Consider the following 21,817-nt stretch of genomic DNA (forward strand, 5'->3'; position numbering starts at 1 on the left):
TGTGATTTTATTCTGAAATTCCCGAATGACATGATGTCAGGTGTCTTTTTTTATGCTTATTTGCCAACTCTGTGCCTTGTTTGCTGAGGTGCCAATTCCGATCTTTTGCCTGGTTTTCAACTTTTTATTGTGGAGTGTGAAGAGTTCTTTGTATATTTTGGATATCTGTCCTTTGTCAGATATGTGTTTCTCACAGGTTTTCTGTCTGTGGCTTGTCTTCATTCTCTTCTTTCACAGTTTCTTTCACAGGGCAGAAGTTCTTAATTTCAATGAAGTTTAGCTCCCCCATTTTTTTTTTTTTTTTGTCATGGATCCTGTCTTTGCTGTTAGTTCTAGTAAGTCATTGCCCACTTAAGATCACCTAAGTTTTCTGTGTTCTTTTCTAGGAATTTTGTAGTTCTGTGTTTTACATTCATGTTTATGGTCCATTTTGAGTTAATTTTTTGTGAGAGGTATAAGGTCTCTGTATAGATTTGTGTTTTTGCACTGTGAATGTGTCCAGTTTTTCCAGCACCCTTTGTTAATAGACTGTCTGTTCTCACTTCTGTTGGTTTTGCTCCAGTATGTAGGCTATGACTTCTGTATGGGCCAGTGAAAGGCTTTTGGGTTTATTTTTAATCTTATTTTATTTTTGGCCACTTTGTAGATGTGTAATGTATCTTTTTGTGGTTCTTTCCTTTAATCTAAAATTTAAATTGTGATAAACATGAACCTTGGTTGTAGCTTTTTGCCGATGGATAATAGTAAACATTTTCACATTTTTCATATTGTCTATGTTAAATCTCAAAATCCACTCCCCCCTTTTTATATAGATTTTCACATTCTGAAAACATTTATTTCCTCTGATTTTTCTTTAAAAACCATAAAGTCTCCATCTAAAACTAGCAAAACCCTTCACATCAGTGAAGGCCTCATTTCACCATGTGAGAACAGTGTGCTTTCACAGTTGAACAGTCTAAGTCACCTTTGGGAACCTGCTTTTATTCTGCAAGTGATGAGTGCCTTTACCCGCCATGTTAGAGTAGGATGTGAACCGTGCTTTTCAGTAGAGGAGGTTTTCATTGGAGGAAGCTGCAGTATGTGAATGAGAATCAGAGATGCCATTCCTTTTAACCAGTTGCATTTTTGAGATAAGTTTCTTTTTCTTCTTTTTGCCCTTCCCCCTCTTCCCCAGAATTGGTTTAATCTTTGTGGTTAATGACTCTGAAGATGTTGATGGGATGCAAGATGCTGGAGTGGCTATTCTGAGAGCGTATAATTATGTTGCCCAAGAAGTGGACGATTATCATGCCTTCCAAACTCTGATACATGTATGTTTTCAATCAAAATGGCGAATAATTTTCTTAATCTAACTTCGTCTAAGAAATAGTATGAATTAAGAGGATTTTATATTTCTGTGAAGAGAAGAAGTATGATAAATTATTCTTGCAAACTTCATATTTTATATTTAAGGAGTTGCCTTTACTGATTCACCAGTGTTCATAATAGACTGCTGTGGTTTCAACTAAGATAGATTCCTTAGGAGCCCTACTAAGGTATCTTAGTCTTCCGACTTTTGGTAATTTGAAGTCACTAATTTTTTTTGGTAAATGTGATGTTCTTTGCTTGTTTAAAAAAAATGTTTGCTTTTCCCCTCTAAGTTCTTTATGATAATTTAATATTCAAATCATAAATTCTAACTGTCTATTTTCTCCATTTTTTTTTTTTTACCTTGGAAACTCTGAAATGCCCTGATTTTTATATATACTTAAGATAATTGCTCAAGTTCAAACAAGGAACTCTCATTTTTTTTCCTGGTTTTGAATATATAAAAAACTTACAAGTAACAATTGTTTTGCTTATAGGTTAGTGGTAATTATTAGAAAACCATCTTTAAAGCATTTCACTTTTTTTTAACCTATAAACATGATGTCAACATGCTATTTTTTATGTTTGTTGTTTAGAGATTCAGTCCAGAGCATTTTTTATTAAAATGTTCATATATTTATTTGACTATCATCTATTGAAGACTCACCATTTCCCAGGCCTGGTACTAGCTGCAAGGGATACAGAGAAGTGTAAGACTTCACCCCTGTCTTTAAAGCCCTTACGGTGTGGTGGGGGACACGACCATGCAGATGGTTTAAGCATAGCTCACCCTAGCAACACCAGAACTCCCTCCACTAGGGATGTCCTGGTTGTGGAGTGGGAAGTGGTCCTAGCTGAGTGCAGGAGGGAAAACAGGAGTGAGTTGAATGATGGCTGCAAATCGGAGGTAGTAATTCCCTGTTGTCAATTCCCTGGGGCTTGAGCAGAGCTGAAAGAGGAACCTAGCCATTGAGGCTGCCAGGCCAGGCCATGAGTGTCCAGATTGCAGAGGATTAAACTCCAGATAAAAAACGTTCTGGTGCATGTATGTACCATGGGTCTGACCAAGGATAGAGAAAGTGGCAGGGATACTGGTTGGTGGGCTGTTGTTGGGATCTCTGAGAAGTGATAGCGAGGGGTGCTTAGCAGTGGGGCTACAGAGAAAGAAAGAAAGAAAGAAAGAAAGAAAGAAAGAAAGAAAGAACGAAAGAAAGAAAGAACGAAAGAAAGAAGTTCAGAAGTTGTTGAGGATGTGTTTTAACGTCTGTTTTTTAAAATTGTGCCTCCCACCTCCCGCCAATATCTGTGTCTATGAAGGAAAGGATAATATGAGTTTTTATTTCTTTTTGTTTATTTTTAATTGCAACAACAACAAAAATTTTATGTTCATTGTAAAAAATTTTTGAAAATATTATTAAAGTGAATCGATTTAAAATTTCTCTCTCTCCCCTCTCTAATCCTGTTCCTTAAAGGCAACCACTATTAAAAGGTTGTCTTGTATCCTTCTAGGTGTTTAACTATATGTATAAAGACATAGTTGTGTTGTTACTTGTTTTATATCTGCTTTTTAAAAACAAGGATATTTGCTGCATGTATTTTATAACTTATCCCCCTAAACATGATGGCCATAAGTTCTTATTTCAAGGATTATGTAAAGGTATTCAGATTAAAAAAAAATTAACACATTAAAATTTTTTTTAATGTGTATTTAATTTTGAGAGAGAGAGACACAGAGCATGAGTGGGGGAGGGGCAGAGAAGGAGAGGGAGATACAGAATCCAGAGCAGGCTCCAGGCTCTGAGCTGTCAGCACAGAGTCCAATGTGGGGCTCGAACTCACAAAGTATGAGATCATGACCTGAGCCAAAGTCGGTTGCTTAACCAGCTGAGCCACTCTACATTTGGGCCTTTATGTATGAACTGATTGGATCATTTTAAGAATATATAGTTTCTAATATGAGAAGGCATCTTAAAGATGTATATGAAAAAGGGATTGCTAATATGTTCCATATGACCTTTTAAGAAAAGTAGCCATGTTTCTCTATATTCAGAAATCTTTTGTAATAAACATTCTGAAATTTGGATTTAAAAGTGTGGGGGTTACCCGGTTTTTCTTTCTTCAGATCTATAACAAAGTAAGGACTGGAGAAAAAGTAAAAGTTGAACATGTGGTCAGTGTCCTGGAAAAGAAATATCCGTATGTCGAAGTGAATAGCATTTTGGGGATTGACTCTGCTTATGATCAGAATCGGAAGGTAAGAACTGCTTTGGCACTTCTCATTGGACCACACTGCTATATTTTCCTTATCTCTTTTTTGGGGGGAATTGTAATTAAAAAAGGTAGTAAAAGTATTTAGGTACTTCTCATTTAACAGTTTAAAAACCAGGTCACTTGTCTGTGTTTGCAAATGAAGTTTATATTTCAATTTTGTAAAGATATCATTGATTTTTAGCTGGCATGTTAACTATTAAATTGAAAAACAAATTTCTTTTTCGCAGTGCAGTGGTAGTACTTTGTGATATATGTTCCACATAAAAGCTATTAGAAATATATGATGCATGCTTAGCAGGTTATGATGTATCTATCCTATTGATGTGTATCATTTATTTAGTTGTTTAGGCTAAAGATAAAAATATATTTAGGAATACAATAAACAGAATGGCAAAGTGTGGTAATAAAGATATAGGGAAATATTTTAAATTTTTGTTTAAAAATAATACTATTTCTTGTGAGACATGAAATATAGTAAAAGGACCTTTATCGCAAGCAGAAACAAGGTAGTCGGTTTATTGAAAATAAATGTTCAGGCAAGAAATCAAAATACATTTCTGAGATGTTTTATTTAAAAAAAAATTTTTTTTAATGTTTATTTATTTTTGACAGAGAGAGAGAAAGAGTGAGCAGGGGAGGGGCAGAAAGAGAGGGAGACAGAATCTGAAGCAGACTCCAGGCTCTGAGCTGTCAGCACAGAGCCCAATGCAGGGCTCGAACCCACGAACTGTGAGATCATGACCTGAGCCAAAGTTGGACACTTAACTGACTGAGCCACCCAGGCACCCCTGAGATGTTTTGATTTAAAACAATAAAAGTGTATTTATTTACCAACTTTTTTTTTTTTTACTTTTGACAAGGCCTTTGGTTCTTTTGTTTGGAGATCTGAGTTGTGATCCTTTTAGAAACTGTACTCATAATGAATTGTTTATACTTTCTTTTTCATCTGGGTACAGAATTCTTCTAGATTTTTATAATCTCCCTCCCAAGTCTTCTATAGTAGTCTTACCCACATCTAGTTTAGCATCACTTATTTTTAGCCTGTCATCTTTTTGAATTTCTAGTCATTTGATTTGTTTTCTTGAGGAGACCAGCTTTTTCTTTTTGTAATCATATTTTATTGGTTGCATAATATTAAATGATTTTATCTAACTGAGAAAAATATTTGGCTTGGGAACAGATATATCTGATCTTTGGTAAACATTTAGCCCAAATGAGGGGAGAAAAGTGTGTGCATTCTAGAGAGTAGCTCACTAGAGTTAGAGGTCAGCATGCTTTATTAGCTAGTATTTGTTGCTATTAACTCGGTTAGTTGAGTTTGGTTAAGAGATCTATTCTAAGTTGTTCCAGGTTTTAGGGGGATTGAACAAAACACTATTTAGCAAGAACTATGAGGCTTACGTAAAACATCTTATAGATATAGTGTCTGTTTTATGCAGGTAACAACTTTGATTGCATACGAAGACTCTACCCTTTTTTACTCCTTCCCCATTTGATTTTTTTTTAAGTTTATTTTTTTTTAGAGAGGTGGGGGAGGGGCAGAGACAGAGGGAGAGAGAGAATCCCAAGTAGGCACCACGCTTAGTGAGGAACCCCATGTGGGACTCGATCTCGTGAACTGTGAAATCATTTTCTGAGCCAAAATCAGGAATTGGTTGCTCAGCTGACAGCCACCCAAGCACCCCTCCTGGTTTCTGTTTTTGATGCCACAGTTTATCTCTTTTTATGTTGTGTATTCCTTAACCAAGTATTATAGCTATCGTTATTCTTAATACTTTTGCCCTTTAACTTTTATATTACAGTTATTAAGTGGTTAACCCAGCGGTTATTAGAATATTCTTTTTGGTTTGTTTGTTTTTGAGAGAGAGAACGTGAGCGTGAGCAGGGGAGAGAGGCAGAGAGAGAGTGAGGCAGGGGATCTGAAGCAGGCTTCTTGCTGACAGCAGAGAGCCCAATGTGGAGCTCGAACTCACTAACTGTGGGATCATGACCTGGGCCAAAGTCAGACGCTTAACCAACTGAGTGTTGTATATTTTTGTGTGTTTTTATGTCACTAGTTAATCATCTTTCATTTCAGCTTAAACAACTCCTTTCACCATGTCTTGTAAGACAGGTTTAGTGGTGCTGAAGTATCTCAACTTCTGTTTGTTTGGAAAAGTCTTTACCTCTCCTTCATTTCTAAAGGATAACTCTGCCAGGTAGTGTGTTCTTGGTTAGCAGTATTTATCTTTCAGCACTTTGATATCATCCCACTCTTTTGTGGTTGGGAAGGTTTCTTTTGAGAAATCTGCTCTGAGCCTTCCCTGGTAAGGGAAGCGTGTTTTCTTTTGCTGCTTTCAAGATTCTATCTTTGTCTTTGATTTTTGACAGTTTTATCATTATGGTGTATCTTGCAGAGGATTTCTTTAAGTTGATTTTATTTGGTGACCTATAAGCGTCATGAACTTGATCAAATCTTTCCCTAGATTTGGGGAGTTCTCAGCCATTATTTCTTTAAATAAGCTTTTTTTTTTTTTTTTTTAAAGCTTTTTTCTTAATGTTTGTTTATTTTTGAGAGAGGGATAGAGCCTGAGCAGGGGAGAGGCAGAGAGGGAGACAGAGAATCCGAAGCAGGCTTTTTGCTCTGAGCTGTCAGCACAGAGCCCAATGTGGGGCTTGAACTCACGAGCCATGAGATCATGACCTGAGCTGAAATCAAGCGTTGGACGCTTAATTGACTGAACCACCCAGGTACCCCTGATCTAGTCTGATACTGTTTTTGGTTTTTTTTGCTTAAATTTTATTTATTTATTTTAATTATGAATAGAATTTATTGTCAAATTGGCTTACATATAACACCCAGTGCTCATCCCAACAACTGCTGTCCTCGATGCCCATCACCCATTTTCCCCTCTCCCCCAACCCCCCACTCCCCCATCTACCCTCAGTTTGTTCTCTGTATTTAAGAGTCTCTTATGGTTTGCCTCCCTCTCTGTAACTATTTTTTCCCTTCCCTTCCCCCATGGTCTTCTGTTAAGTTTCTCAAGTTCCACATATGAGTGAAAACATGGTATCTGTCCTCTGACTGAGTTATTTTATTCAGCATAATACTTTCCAGTTCCATCCATGTTGCTGCAATTGACATGATTTCATTCTTTCTCATTGCCAGGTAGTATTCTGTTATGTATATAAACCACATCTTCTTTATCCATTCACCAGTTGATGGACATTTAGACTCTTTCCATAATTTGGCTATTGTTGAAAGTGCTGCTATAAACATTGGGGTACATGTGCCTCTTTGCATCAGCGTTCCTGTATCCCTTGGGTAAATTCCTAGCAGTGCTATTGCTGGGTCATAGGGTAGATCTATTTTTAATTTTTTGAGGAACCTCCACACTGTTTTCCAGAGTGGCTGCACCAGTTTGCATTTCCACCAATAGTGCAAAGGGTTCCTGTTTCTCCACATCCTCACCAGCATCTGTAGTCTCCTGATTTGTTCATTTAAACTACTCTGACTGGTGTGAGGTGGTATCTCAGAAAAATCTGGAATGTGTCACAAATTTGAGTGTCATCCTTGTGTAGGGGCCATGCTAATCTCTGCATCGTTCCAATTTTAGTATATGTGCTGCCGAAGCGAGCACTGATCTATTCTGATATTAATGGTATTTCATTTTTCCTTTCATTTGTTGTATTCTTTGGCTAAAGTGTATCTGTTTGGTTCTTTTTTTATGATTTCTCTCTCCTTTTTTTTTAAATTTTATTTATTTATTTTTATTTTTATTTATTTTTGAGACAGAGACAGAGCATGAATGGGAGAGGGTCAGAGAGAGAGGGAGACACAGAATCCAAAGCAGGCTCCAGGCTCTGAGCTGTCAGCACAGAGCCCGACATGGGGCTCGAACTCACGGACCGTGAGATCATGACCTGAGCTGAAGTCGGACGCTTAACCGACTGCCCCTGATTTCTCTCTCTTCTTGCTAAACTTGTGATTTTGTTTGTGGTTTTTTGTTGTTGTTGAATTATCTTCCTGTGTTTTCTTGTAGGTAATTGAATTTCCCTTTAAACAACTTTTTTGAATTCTTTATTGGGTAAATCACAAATATCTATTTCTTTGAAATTGGTTACTGAAAGATTATTGCAATCCTTTGATGCTATCACGCTTTCTTGATGTTCCTTATAGTTTTGTGTTGCTTTCTTTGATTTGAGGTAGCAGTCACCTCCTGCAGTCTTTACTAACTGCCTTTGGGAGAGAAGTACTTTCTGTCAGACCTGCTAGGAATTCTGAGGCTTTCTTAGGCCATCTGTGAATACATATGCTCCATACTTGTTCTTTCTTGTACAGAATTCTTAAGCATGTGTAACTTCTCAATTCTACAGTGCCCAAGGCTGGGTGCTGACTGCCTTTCTTTTATTTTCCCCAAGGTGGCCCTAAAGCTCATGTATTTTGTCTGTCTCTGGCCCACGTGTTTGGGCTGGCTTTCTGTGCTTGCTCACTAGCCATCTGGCAAAATTCACTCTTGCCAACACTGTCAGGAGCATACACATGGAGCTGGCTACAGGGGGAGGGTGAGTGTGGGTGAGGTGAGCCGAGTGCTGTGAGTGTCTGCCTGTAGCCATTTGGTGGGATCTGTGGATGAAGTGTCCACAGTGGCTCATGGGTGGCTTCTTGATGGGAGTCCGTGATAGAGTAATTGGGATCCATCCCCTTTATTTTTTTATTTTTGAATGTTTATTTATTTCTGAGAGAGAGAGAGACAGAGTGTGAGTGGGGGAGGAGCAGAGAGAAAGGGAGACACAAAATCTGAAGCAGGCTCCAAGCTCCAAGCTGTCAGCACAGAGCCTGATGCAGGGCTCAAACCCACGAAGCATGAGATCTGAGCCAAAGTTGGACGCTTAACAGACTGAGTCATCCAGGCGCCCTAGGATCCATCCCCTTTAAATGCTTTCTGAGAGTACTGTCTGCAGCCCTCCCCCAGCGTCTTTCTACTCTCAGTCACGCAGCTCACAATTGAGTACTCTCGATGGGGTGAGAGAGAAATGAGCCTCTTTGGCAATGTCCCATATAGCTGGGGAAGTTGAGTGTTTGCTCACTTGTTCTCAGTTACCCCTACAGGAGAAATCATGGGCCCAGAAGATCTCTCTTGCTGCTTTGGCAGAGGGTGGATCTTCTTCTCCAGTGCATCCAATCTCATATTTTTTTTGCTCGAGTGATGTATTGGAACTTCTGCGCTGGAAACCTGGACTTACACAAAGACTGTCTTGTCTGAAGGTGATTGTTTAAGACAGTTTTTTCTAGGGCTTCTCAGACTATGGCTGGGAGAAGGTGGAGCCAGTTAATGAGCCAACATAGGGTCCACAGCTAGGGTTGAAGTCTGTATGCCTGTTACCTGATGCTTAGGTGGGTGAGCCTTCTTCTGGTTTCCTTGGCATATGGTGCTGGATTCCAAGGCTTCCACAAAGGCACTTTCGTTGTGGATAGATACCAAATTGTTGTTCAGGATTGGGGGCCACCAATGAGGGATGTCCTGTTCAGCCACGATACTGATGTCACTTCTGCTTTAGTGTTCAGTCCCCTTGTTTTAAGGTGTATCAGGTCAGGTTTTGGGTTGCAGCTGGTCATGAGATCTACTGAGGGCTGAAGAGCATCCCATTGTGGTATTGCATTCTTCCGTTCACTCAGTTGCCTTATGTGGTTTTTAAAATCAAATAAAACTGATGTGGTACCCAGTGATTTTCCAGATAGACACAAACAGCAAGAGTAGCACTCTGTAAAAAAAGAATAGGTGAAATAAAAGAAGGACCACTTTGGTAATACCAAAGAATTGAGGGAGTTCATGAAGTTTTCTCATATTTTACATTTGGAAAATGTCTAGCTTTATTATTTTTTTTCCCTTAGAGAAATGCTGGATTTTCTCCCAATGTGCTTGCTTGCTTTTTACCACTTTAACGTTAGATCTTATGTTGTTTTTTAAAAAAATTTGTCTTTAATGTTTTATTTATTTTTGAGAGAGCACAAGTGGGGAGGGTCAGAGAGGGGAATAGAGGATCCAAAGCAGGCTCTGTGCTGACAGCAGACAGCCTGATGTGGGCCTTGAACTCATGAACTATGAGATCATAACCTGAGCCGAAGTTGGATGCTCAACCGACTGAGCCACTCAGGTGCCTCCAAATTTTTTAATTCAAGTGTAATTAACATACAGTATTATATTAGCTTCAGGTGTACAATATAATGGGTCAACAATTCTATACATTACTTGGTGCTCATCATAAGTGATTCTGTTCACCCATCCCCCCACCTGGAAAACGTTTCACTTTAATTTTCTCTCATCCTACGAAGAAGCAGTATATAGTTGTCTTTTTATTGTGGATGATTGTATTTTCTTGAAAAATATTAGACATATTGGGAAAAAGGATATTTTTCACATGTGTTGAAATCTTGATTTTACTGAGGAGTCAAATGTGTAACAGACCTAGCTCCTCAGTAATTTCCTTAGACTTGGTTCTTTTCCAAGAAAAGAACTGATTAGAGGCCCTTCCCATGTAAGCAGATCATCTTCTTTGTATTTATGCCACTTAATTTCCCAGCTGCTTGGGTAAACATATACTTTCATGACAGGGATGTTGTGAGATTCCCAGAAGTCCTAAGAATCTAATGATTAATAAGATTTTCAAAAGTGTAGGAGTTGTACCTCCGCATATGAAAAAACCCAAGAGAAGATTCTTTTGAAAGTTTTTTAAAGGAGGAATGATTTCATTTAGCAGTTGTTACTACACTTACAAATTTCTGTATGTTTTGTTATAAATCTGAAGCTATGATATCCTCTGTGTATTTGAAAGTTGTAATTATTTTTAAAACTAGGCAGTACAATTAAAGTAGAATTTATAAACTGAAGATAAGATAGTCTATAGGTGTATATTTGTATCTTTCAAGGTAGTAAGATAATGATATTTAATTTCTACCTTATACATAAAGACGTTTTGCATTTGCTATGTTAACTCTGGGTCCTTATTAATCTGTTACCATTTGAATAGCTCATTCATAAGACCTTACCTGTAATTATTAAGGTTTTAAAATTATTTATAGTTAACATTTTTAGTTATTGATAGAACTTCTCATATGTAATTTTTAAGTTTGGCTTTTTGGTAATTAGGCTACATTCTGTTATTTGGTCTGGTAAGTTATTTATGCTTTGCAGGAAAGAAGGTATATAGTCAAAACATGTCCCTCTCCTGATTTTCACTTAGTTGCCATTTCCAGAGAAAACCAGTGTCACTTATTGTTGCTTAGAGTTATAATGTGGGTATTGTTTTGTTTTGTTTTGTTGGGGGGATTATTTTCAAAACTCAGAGTATATTAGAATTGAGTTTTTGATGAATATCTTCGAAATAGTTGAGACATCAAAGAACAGAATTAACATGGTAAGAATTTTGTAAGTGTAAATTTTAAAAGTTTATACTATGGTAGATAGAAATGGTAGGAATCAACCTAGAAGGCCTTTCTCCTTGTGTCATATTAGAGTCCATCTGGTAAGTCTGTCCCATCAGATACTACTGTGGCCAGATCTGATTAGAAACTAACCAGTCTGTTGCTGCTGCTGATTACCAGTTATCCAGCTGAAGTACTTTTCTATTTGTGATATCTACAATAGAGGCTATATATAATTCTACTATTTTCAGAAAGTATCAGTTAAAAGATGTCTAACAAGAATGTTTTAAGGAATGCTTTTTACATCTTGCATAGTAATGTGGGTTTTACTCTGGCAAGCTAGTCTTGGGTCTGTGGTTGGTATCTAGGGGGAATGAACCTATATTGACAATCAGAGAAGACTCTTCATTGTAGGCTTGTTTGCCTTTTTGTTGGCCTGGCATTTCCCTGAAAAGGAACCTCTTTTGTCTTAGAAGAAGATGAGGTTTAGTATATTATGGAGCAATTTTTAAGCACTGTCTTCCCATCAGCCTTGTTTTGTTTTTTAAAAGTGTAATTTCTTTGTTAATGACACGGATCCTCTTTAATTTAGATTGGAGTGTAAATATTTCATCTCAGGCTGTCTGCACAGGAGCACTCATAATTTACAGCAGTCTGTCATTGTGCTGTGCATTATGTAGCCTCTAGCCACATGTGGCTTTTTTTTTCTCACATGTGGCTTTTAAAATGGAAATTAATTAATTTTAGGTGCTCAGTAGTAACATGTGGTTAGTGGCTACTGCTTTGGATAGCCAAGATACAGTGTCTCCATCTTTGTTAAAGGGTGTGTTTTTACAATCTTAGCTATAGTATACGTAATTAAGGTTTGGTAGCCTGGACAGCTTCAAAGTACCCTCACCCCCAAATTACTTTCTAATTGGCAAGGCTTGTGGTTTTACAAAAACTCAATAATTCAATTCCAGATTACCCAGTAGGATATTAACTATGTCACTTCTGACATTTTTTTAATGTTTTTAGTTATTTCTTGGTAACTATATTTCTGTTGATTTTGCTTTTTTTGTTAGCACACGTATGTATGAAAAATATGCTTTATTCTGTTTGTCTCACAAAGGACAAAACATGTTGTTTGTGGTCCCTTGTGTTTCAGGAAGCGAGAGGCTACTATGAGCAGACTGGGGTTGGTCCACTGCCTGTTGTTCTGTTCAACGGAATGCCCTTTGAAAAGGAACAGCTAGATCCTGATGAGTTGGAAACCATCACAATGCACAAAATCCTGGAGACCACAACCTTTTTCCAGAGAGCAGTATACTTGGTGAGTGGTATTTCAAGGCTGATTTTGAAAGAGAATGGTTTGCTTATGTTTTTGTAGTCTCTGTAGTAAGCAAGAACATTCTGTAAGTATTACTGTTTTTCATACACCACTTATAGTTGGTTTGTAGACTCCCAGCAAGTTCTGCTATATTGAGAATATTCATGAGACTTTGTGCATTGTATTTGAAACAGCTAAGTTTATTGTTTTCAAGATTAAATGTTTAAATGTTTGTTTAAAACATTTCAAAGTAGTTAGCATTTCTAAGAGACATTTGTTTTACTGGTAGGGAATTTTGACTTAGGAAAGACTCAAATATTTGTATACACATACACACATTTACTGCTGAGACGGGTAATTCACGTGCCATAAAACTCAATCTTTTAAAGTGGAAAGTTCAGTGTTTTTAGTGTATACATAGAGTTTATGCAACTGTCACCTCTGTCTAATGTTAGAATATTATTACCACCCCTTGAAAATCCAACACACTGTAGCATTCACTCTCCCAATTTCCCCTACAGTAGCCCCTGGCAACCACAAATCTATTTTCTTTATGGATTTGCCTATTTGAGACATTTAATATAAATGGAATCATTGAATATGTGGTCTTATATGTCTGATTTCTTTCACTTAGCATAATGTTTTTAAGGTTTATCCCTGATGGAGCATGTATCAGTACTTCATTTCTTTTTATGGCCAAATAATAGTTCCTAGAATGGATGTACCACATTTTAAAAATCCGTTCATCAGTTGATGTATATTTAGGTTTCCATTTTTTGGCTACTGTGAATAATGCTGCCGTAGACAATCAAACACAAGTTTTTGTGTAGACATGTTCTTATTTGTCTTGTGTGTCCATTCTACGTAGAAGTGGAATTGCCTATTTATGTAGTAATTCTGTTTTCAACAGTTTGAGGAACTGCTCGACTGTTTTCCAAAGGGGCAGCACCAAAGCATTATACTTTGCTACCAACAATGTGTGCAGGTTCTATCTACTTTTTCCACATTCTAGCCAACAATCGATACTGTGTGTTTCTTTGATTATATCCTAATGGGTATGAAGTGGTATTGCATTGTGGTTTTCACTTGCATTACTCAAACATGAATAAGGTTGAGCTTTGTTTCCCATGCTTATTGAGCACTTATATCTTTTTTGGAGAAATGTCTATTAAAATTATTTGCCTGTGTTTAATTGGGCTACTTGTTTTGTTACTGTTATGAGTTCTGTATGTGTTCTGGGTACCAATCCCTTATATATAGGATTTGCCAATATTTTCTGTAATTTCATGGTTTGTCTTTTCACTTTCTTGGTGGTGTCTTCTAAAGCACAGATGTTTTAAATTTTGATTAGGTCCAATTTGTTTTTTTTCTTTTGTTCCTTGTGCTGTTTGTGCCGTATGTACAAAATTATTGTTTAATTCTAGGCCTCGAAGATTTATGCCTGTGTTTCTTCTGTTTTATAGTTTTCCCTCTTAAATTTAGTTCTTGGTTGTATTTTCAGTTAGTTTTTTTATATGGTGTGAGGTAGGAGTCCACATTTTTTTTTTTTTTTTTTTTTTTTTTTTTTTTTTATCCTATCCAATTTGGCATGCAACTGGATGTCTTTTGGGATATTCAGTTGTCCCAATACTATTTATTGAAAAGAATACTCTTCTCCCATTAAATTGTCATGGCACCCTTGTCAAAAATAAATTGAACATTAACGTATCGGTTTATTTATTTTATTATATTTTGTTAGAAAGAAAGTGCATGAACAGGGGAGAGGGGCAGAGGGAGAGAGAAGCTTAAGCAGGCTCCACACTGAGTGTGGAGCCCAAAGCAGGGCTTGATTACATGACCCTGGGATCATGACCTGAGCCGAAATCAAGAGTCAGGTGTTCAACCGAGTCAGCCAGGTGCTCCAATGTATAGATTTATTTTTGAACTGTCTTGTTTTCCATTCATCTATATATTTGTTCTTATGTAAATACTTCACGGTCTTTTTTTTTTCCCCCCCTTACAGTCTTGACTACCATTGTAATCAAGTATGAATTTTCCAACTTTGGGTTTTTCTTTCTCTTTTTTACTTTTTTAAAAGATTATTTGGCTTGTCTGTGTCCCCTTCATTTTTTTTTTTATGAATTGTAGGAGTAGCTTGTCAGTATCTGCCAAAAGGGACCGTTTGGTTTTGATAAGAATTGCATTGAATCTGTAGATCAGTTTGAGGAATATTGACATCTTGGCAATATTGAATTTTCTAACCCATGAACCCAGGATGTATTTCCATTTATTTAGGTCTTGTTATTCTTTCAGTGATGTTTTGTAGTTTCCAATGAAGGAGTCTACACTTTTTTCATTAAATTTATTTGTTAGTATTTTGTCCTTTTGATGCTATAAGTGGAATTATTTCCTTAATTTAATATTTTTAAAACTTTTAAAATGTTTATTTTGAGAGACAGGGAGGTGGGAGGGAGACACTTTGTGAGTTGGGGAGAGGCAGAGAGAGAGGAGAGAGAATCCCAGGCAGGCTTCACACTCTCAGCATAGAGTCCAATGTGGGGCTCAAAATCACAGAACCATGAGATCATGATACATGCTGAAATCAGGAGTTGGATGCTTAACTGACTGAGCCACCCAGGTGCCTCCTTAATTTAATTTTTGGATCATTCATTGATAGTGAATAGAAATACAATTGATTTTTGTATATTGATCTTATATGCTGCAATCTTGTTGAACTCATTTTATTCTAATAGCCTTTTTTTTTTTTTTTTGAAACTTTCTATGTGGAAAATATTGTCATCTTACACATGATGACAAAAGCATGTCATCTAACATAGTATTGATTCTTCCTTTTCAATCAGGATGTCTTTCTCTTCTTCTCCTTCTGCTCCTCCTCCTCCTCCTCCTCCTCCTCCTTCTCCCTCTCCTTCTCCTTCTCCTTCTCCTCCTCCTCCTCCTCCTCCTCTTCTCTTTCTCTTCCTCCTTCTCTTTCTCCTCCTCCTTCTCTTTCTCCTCCTTCTTTTTCTTCTCCTCCTTCTCTTTCTCCTCCTTCTCTTTCTCCTCCTCCTTCTTTCTCCTCTTCCTTCTCCTCCTTCTCCTCTTCCTCCTCCTCCTCCTCCTCCTCCTCCTCCTCCTCCTCCTCTTCCTCCTCCTCCTCCTTCTCCTTCTGCTTCTCCTTCTCCTGCTTCTTCTTTTCTTCCCTCTCCTTCTTCTTCTCCTCCCCCCCTCCTCCTTCTCCTCTCCCCTCCTCCTCCTTCTCCTCCCCCTCCTCCTCCTCCCCCCCTCCTTCTCCTCTTCTTCCTCCTCCTCCTCATTCCTCTTCCTCCTCCTCCCCCTCATCCTCCTCCTCCCCTCCTTCCTCCTCCTCCCCCCTCCTCCTCCTCCTCCCCCTCCTCCTCCTCTTCCTCCTCCCCCCCCTCCCTCTCCTTTCTCCTCCTCGTCCTCCCCCTCCTCGTCCTCCCCTCCTCCTCCTCTCCCTCCTTCCTCCTTCTCCTCTTCTTCCTCCTCCTCCTCCTCCTTCTCCTCCTTCTCCTCCTTCTCCTCCTCCTCCTCCTTTTCCTCCTCCTTCTCCTCTTCTTCCTCCTCCTCCTTCTCCTCCTCCTCCTCTTCTTCCTCCTCCTCCTCTTCCTCCTCCTCCTCCTCTTCCCCCTCCTCCTCCTCATCCTCTTTCTCTTCCTCCCCCTCCTCCTCCTCCCCATCCTCCTCCTCCCCATCCTCTTCCTCCTCCTCCTCATCCTCTTCCTCCTCCCCCTCTTCCTCCTCCTCCCCCTCATCCTCCTCCTCCCCTCCTTCCTCCTCCTCCCCCCTCCTCCTTCTCCTCCTCTTCCTCCTCCCCTCCTCCTCCTCCTCCCCCCTTCCTCCTTCTCCTCTTCTTCCTCCTCCTTCTCCTCTTTTTCCTCCTCCTTCTCCTCTTCTTCCTCCTCCTCATCCTCTTCCTCCTCCTCCTCCTCCTCTTCCTCCTTCTCCTCTTTTTCCTCCTCCTTCTCCTCTTCTTCCTCCTCCTCATCCTCTTCCTCCTCCCCCTCCTCCTTCTCCTCCTCCCCCTCCTCCTTCTCCTCCTCCCCATCCTCCTCCTCTCCCTCCTCCTCCTTCTCCTCCCCCTCCTCTTCCTCCTCCTCCCCCTCCTCTTCCTCCTCCTCCCCCTCCTCTTCCTCCTTCTCCTCTTCTTCTCCTTCCTCCTTCTCCTCTTCTCCTCCTCCTCCTCCTCCTCTTCCTCCTCCTTCTCCTCTTCTTCCTCCTCCTCCTCCTCTTCCTCCTCCTCCTCCTCCTCTTCCTCCTCCTCCTCTTCCTCCTCCTCCTCTTCCTCCTCCTCCTCTTCCTCCTCCTCCTCTTCCTCCTCCTCCTCTTCCTCCTCCTCTTCCTCCTCCTCCTCCTCCTCCTCCTCCTCCTCTTCCTCCTCCTCTTCCTCCTCCTCTTCCTCCTCCTCCTCCTCCTCCTCCTCCTCCTTCTCTTCTTCCTCCTCCTCCCCCTCCTCCTTCTCCTCTCCCTCCTCCTCCTCCTCCTCCCCCTCCTTCCTCCTTCTCCTCCCCCCTCCTTCTCCTCCTTCTCCTCTTCTTCCTCCTTCTCCTCTTCTTCCTCCTCCTCCTCCTCCTCTTCCTCCTCCTCCTCCTCCTCCTCTTCCTCCTCCTCCTCTTCCTCCTCCTCCTCTTCCTCCTCCTCCTCTTCCTCCTCCTCTTCCTCCTCCTCTTCCTCCTCCTCCTCCTCCTCCTCCTCCTTCTCCTCTTCCTCCTCCTCCCCCTCCTCCTTCTCCTCTCCCTCCTCCTCCTCCTCCTCCCCTCCTTCCTCCTTCTCCTCCTCCTCCTTCTCCTCTTCCTTCTCCTCCTCCTCCTCTTTCTCTTCCTCCTCCTCCTCTTCCTCCTCCTCCTCCTCCTCCTCCTCCTCCTCCTCCTCCTTCTTCTCCTCCTTCTTCTCTTCTCTTCCTCCTCCTCCTCCTCCTCCTCCTCCTCCTCCTCCTTCTCCTCTTCCTCCTTCTGTGTAATTGCCTGGCTAGAACTTCCTAGTATGATGCTGAATAAAAACTGTAAATGGACAACCTTGTTTTCTTCCTGATGTTAGGGGGGAAAGCTTTACTTTTTCACCTGTAAGTATATTAGCCATGGGTTTTTTGTGGATTCCCTTTGTCAGTTCATGGAAGTTTTCTTCTGTTCTTTGTTTATTGAATTTTTTTAATCATCAGAGTGTGTTAGATTTTGTCAAATTCTTTTTCTGTGGTGATCCTGTCGTTTTGTCCTTTATCTATTGATACGGTATATTATGATTTTTATGTAATGTTTTTATAGTTTTTTTTTTAATGTTTAATTTTTGGGAGAGACAGAGACAGAGTGTGAGTGGGGTAGGGGCAGAGAGAGAGGGAGACTCAGAATCTGAAGCATGCTCCAGGCTCTGAGTTGGCAGCACAGAGCCTGTCACAGAGCTTGAACTTGAAAACTGCAAGATTGTGAATTGAGCTGAAGTCTGTCACTCAATTGACTGAGCCACCCAGGCACCCCTATAGTTGTTAAATTTTTTATACCAACTTAATTTCACTAGTGTACCAAATCCTTGCTCTTATATAGCTCTGTTTATTCCCCACATTATGTTGTTATTGTCATACAAATTATATCTTTATTATATGCCCATCAGTATCAGTTTATAAGTGTTGCCTTTTGTTGTCGCATAAGTGAAATAGAAAAAAGAGCTACAAACAAAAATACATTCAGACCCTTTTTATATTTACCTATATAGTTACGTTTACTTGTACTCTTTTTTTTTTTTTTTTTTGGTAGGGATTCAGTTTATTATCTTGTGTGCCTTTTCATTTTCAGGGAATCTCCTTACTGTTTATTTTGGGTTACATATGCCAGTGAAAAATTCTTTGTTTTTGTTTTTCTGGGAATGTGTTTGTTTATCCTTCACTTTGAGTGATAGTTTGCCTGGATATGGAATTCTTGGTTGACTGTCTTTTCCTTTTAGCACTTTTAATATGTCATTCCATTGCCATTTGATCTCTGGGTTCTCTTGGAAACTAGCTGTTAATCTTATGAGGTTAGGAGTCTCTTTTCCTGTTTTCAGGATCCTTTCTTTGTGTTTCACTTTTGACATGTCATTAATTATGTCTAGGTATGGAACTATGAGTTTTCCTACTGGAGTACATTACATTTCTTAAATACCAAAATTAGGAGCTTACCAGTCATTATTTCTTCTAGTAGTATTTCTGCCTGTAATGACTTCTGACACCAAACTACTCAGAGTTAGGCCAAATTTGACAGTTTAAGGACAAATTTCCCACAGGCATGCCCTCACTTCGGACAGACAGTGGGCACAAGTTTGGGGGTCCCCTGGTCACCCTTAATAAGTATGAACTGGATAAAAATGCAGGGGCACATAATATCCTCCTCAGTTTTGGTAATTTGCTAGAAGAGCTTACAGAGCTCAGGATAATGCTATGCTTACAATTTGTGTTACGATGATACAGTAATGCAAATGTGAACCAGCCAAAGGGTGAGGTGCATAGGACAAGGTTTGGGAAGGTTCCAAACAAAGATTGTGTTATCTTCTCCCCATGAAGTCAGGATACATTATCCTTCCTGTTCACTGGTGTGTGGTAACGCATGGGGTATGGCCAGCCAAGGAAGCTCAGCCCAGTTTTGGTGTCCAGAGTTTTTATTGGGGCTTCCTATGTAGCCATGATTGATTGTCATTGGCTATGTAATTGAATTCCATCTGTAGCCCCTCTTGCTGTTGCCAGAGTTCAGACTGATACTATAGCCCCAAACCTCTAATCGCATGGTTGGTCTTTCTGGCTTGGGCAGCCTTCATTGAATTGTTTCATTAGTGTGAACTGTTGAAAGGCCCACCATGAGTCACCTTATTAGTATAAACTGTATGGTCTGAGGGACCTACCATGAGTAACAAAGATGCCACTCCTATTACTCAGGAAACTCCAGGATTAAGAGATTACTTTAACAAGGGAGCCAGACAAATTCTTTATTACACAACTGTCTCTTTCTTCCTTCTTCTCCTTCTGGACAGATATGTATATTGATACTCTGTAGCATCCCACAAGTCTCTTCCTTTCTGTTCCTTAGACTGGGTAATCTCAGTTGACATATCTTCAAGTTTACTGAGGTGTTTTTTTTTCCCTGTCGGCTAAAATCTGCTATTGAGTCCTTCTAGTGGATATTTAATTTCAGTTATTGTATGTTTAAGTCTGGTTTTTCTATTTGGTCCGTTTCCATAATTTCTTTCTCTTTATTGATATAGTCTATTGGTGAGTCGTAAGTCCCAAAGTTTCCTTTAGTTTGTGAGACAGGATTTCCTTTAGTTTTTTGGATATATTTAAAATAGCTGATTTAAAGTCTTTGTGGAGTAAGTCCAATACTTGGGCTATTTTAGGAACTATATATACTAACTGTTCTTTTCCTTAGTGTGGGCCATATAGTCATTTTTTTTGTACGTCTTTTAAATTTTTGTTGATAACTGGGCATTTCCGTTAATATAATGTGATACTTATAGAAATCAGGGTCTCTGCCTTACCAGGGTCTGTTGTTGGAGTGGTTGTTTTGTGACTTTCTCGTGCTAATTCTTTAAAGTCTGTATTCTTTGTCCCATGTAGCGTAAGTCTCTGCTTGTTAACTTATTGGTCAGCTAATGAATAAACAGAAATTTTCTTAAATTCGAGAGTCTAAGAAAGTCTCCTGTTTTTCCCCAGGAGTGTTTGTATACATGTTGGGGTGCTCCTTGAGCCTTCCCCAGGCAGTTTACAACTCTGTCGTAGCCTTCAGTTCTTGCTTGAACAGTGTCAGGTTAGTCAGAAGTGAGAGCGTTAGGGCCTTCTAAGATTTTTCTTGAGCTTAAACACATCCCTGGACACTGTGCATTTGGCCTTTTAGATTCCAAGGAATATGTGAGAGCCTTTCAAAACCTGTTATGGACATCTCATTCCCAAGCTTTTTCTTTTATGTTTTTGCCACTTCATGTGAGCCCAACGTTTGTCACCACTTCAAGCAACTGAGATATTAAACAATTGCTCCTGATTCTTTTGACAAAGATACCTAGGAAAAAGCTGTTGGCACAATATGATCTAATTCAGCTCAACTGGAGAGAGCACCTGGGAATATTCCTAGTCTGCTGGTATTTACATTTATTTCAGAGTTACTGGTTTTCAAGGCTCCTGTGTAGCTGGGAGAGGTAGATAGCAATAGGGCAAGTTAAAGTGTCTTGAAGGTTATTTTTGCTACCAGGATTTAGCCATATTTTGAATAAAAGTATTTGGAATTTTGCAAGCCTTTGGTTAATTTCCAGAGTTTTGAAAAAAATTGATTTTTTTCTAGTGTCCTTGATGATTTTTTTTTTTGTTTTTTGAGGAGGGGCTTTCAGAGATCATCACTCTATCATTCTGCTCAATGTCACTCTCACAGTATTTTTATCGTAGTAAAATATATAAAGCATAAAAGTTTATCATTTTAACCACTTTAAATTATGCATAGAGATATAATAAGTACATTCAGTATTATGCAGCATTTACCACTATCCATCACCAGAATATTTGATCATCTCAAACAGCAACCGTTTACCCATTAAATAATAATTCCTCATTGCTGGCTTCTGTCATCTACTGATAACTACTCTCCTGCTTTTTGTGTTTATGAGTTTGCCTCTTCTAGAGGGCATCATAGAATATTTGTCATTTTTGTGTCTTGCTTATTTTAAGGTTCATATGTGTTGTAGCATGTCAGAATTTATTTCCTTCCTATAAAATGGAATGATATGTATATACTACATTTTATTTATCCATTCATGTTTTGGACATTTGGGTTGTTTCCACCTTTTGGCTAGTTCACAATGCTGCTGTGAGCATTGGTGTATAAATATCTGTTCAAGTCTTTGCTTTTAATTCTTTTGGGTATATACCTAGGAAAATTGCTGGATTTTATGGATATTCTATCTTTTAACATTTTGAGGAACTACTGGACTGGTTTTTATAGCAGCCATACCATTTCACATTTTTACCAACAAATACACAAAAATTTCATTATTTCCACATCCTTACTGACAGTTGTTAATTTCTGTTATTAAAAAATAATTTATTATTTTTTTAATTTGGAGAGAGAGAGGGGTGCCTGGGTGGCTCAGTTGGTTAAGCAGCTGACTTCGGCTCAGGTCATGATTTCACGGTTCATGGGTTCAGGCCCCAGGTTGGACTCTGTGCTGACAGCTGAAAGCCTAGAGCCTGCTTCGGATTTTGACTCCCTCTCTCTCTGCCCTTCCTCTGCTCCCGCTCTGTCTCTCTCTCAAAAAAATAAACATTGAAAAAAATTTTAATTTAGAGAGAGAGAGCTGGGGAAAGAGAAGAGGGGGAGGGGTGGGGATAAGGGATCTTAAGCAGGTTCCAAGCTTAGCACAGATCCCGACTAGAGCTCCATCCTACAACCCTGGGATCATGACCTGAGCCAAAATCAAGAGCCTGATACTCAAGGGACTGAGCTACCTAGGTATCCTTACTTTCTATTATTTTGATAATGGCC

The 21,817-nt window shown here is 39.3% G+C and overlaps 1 protein-coding gene and 1 non-coding gene across 3 annotated transcripts in view; one reads left to right on the forward strand and one right to left on the reverse strand.

The window, feature by feature from the left end:
- The window catches only part of UGGT1 (UDP-glucose glycoprotein glucosyltransferase 1), a 112,990-nt gene that overhangs the window by 39,301 nt on the left and 51,872 nt on the right, over nucleotides 1-21,817 (forward strand). For both annotated transcript variants that reach the window (XM_078451429.2, XM_078451430.2), the window contains exons 16-18: nucleotides 1,175-1,310; nucleotides 3,470-3,601; nucleotides 12,171-12,335. In XM_078451429.2, the coding sequence (XP_078307555.2) occupies nucleotides 1,175-1,310; nucleotides 3,470-3,601; nucleotides 12,171-12,335 (433 nt within the window). The remainder of the gene's footprint in view (nucleotides 1-1,174; nucleotides 1,311-3,469; nucleotides 3,602-12,170; nucleotides 12,336-21,817) is intronic.
- On the reverse strand, nucleotides 7,135-7,238 carry LOC132673974 (U6 spliceosomal RNA). Its single transcript, XR_009608305.1, has one exon. It is a non-coding gene; the product is annotated as a U6 spliceosomal RNA (small nuclear RNA).

The sequence above is a fragment of the Panthera onca genome, chromosome C1, assembly GCF_046562875.1.
Source record: "Panthera onca isolate mPanOnc1 chromosome C1, mPanOnc1 haplotype 2, whole genome shotgun sequence".
NCBI lineage: Eukaryota > Metazoa > Chordata > Mammalia > Carnivora > Felidae > Panthera > Panthera onca.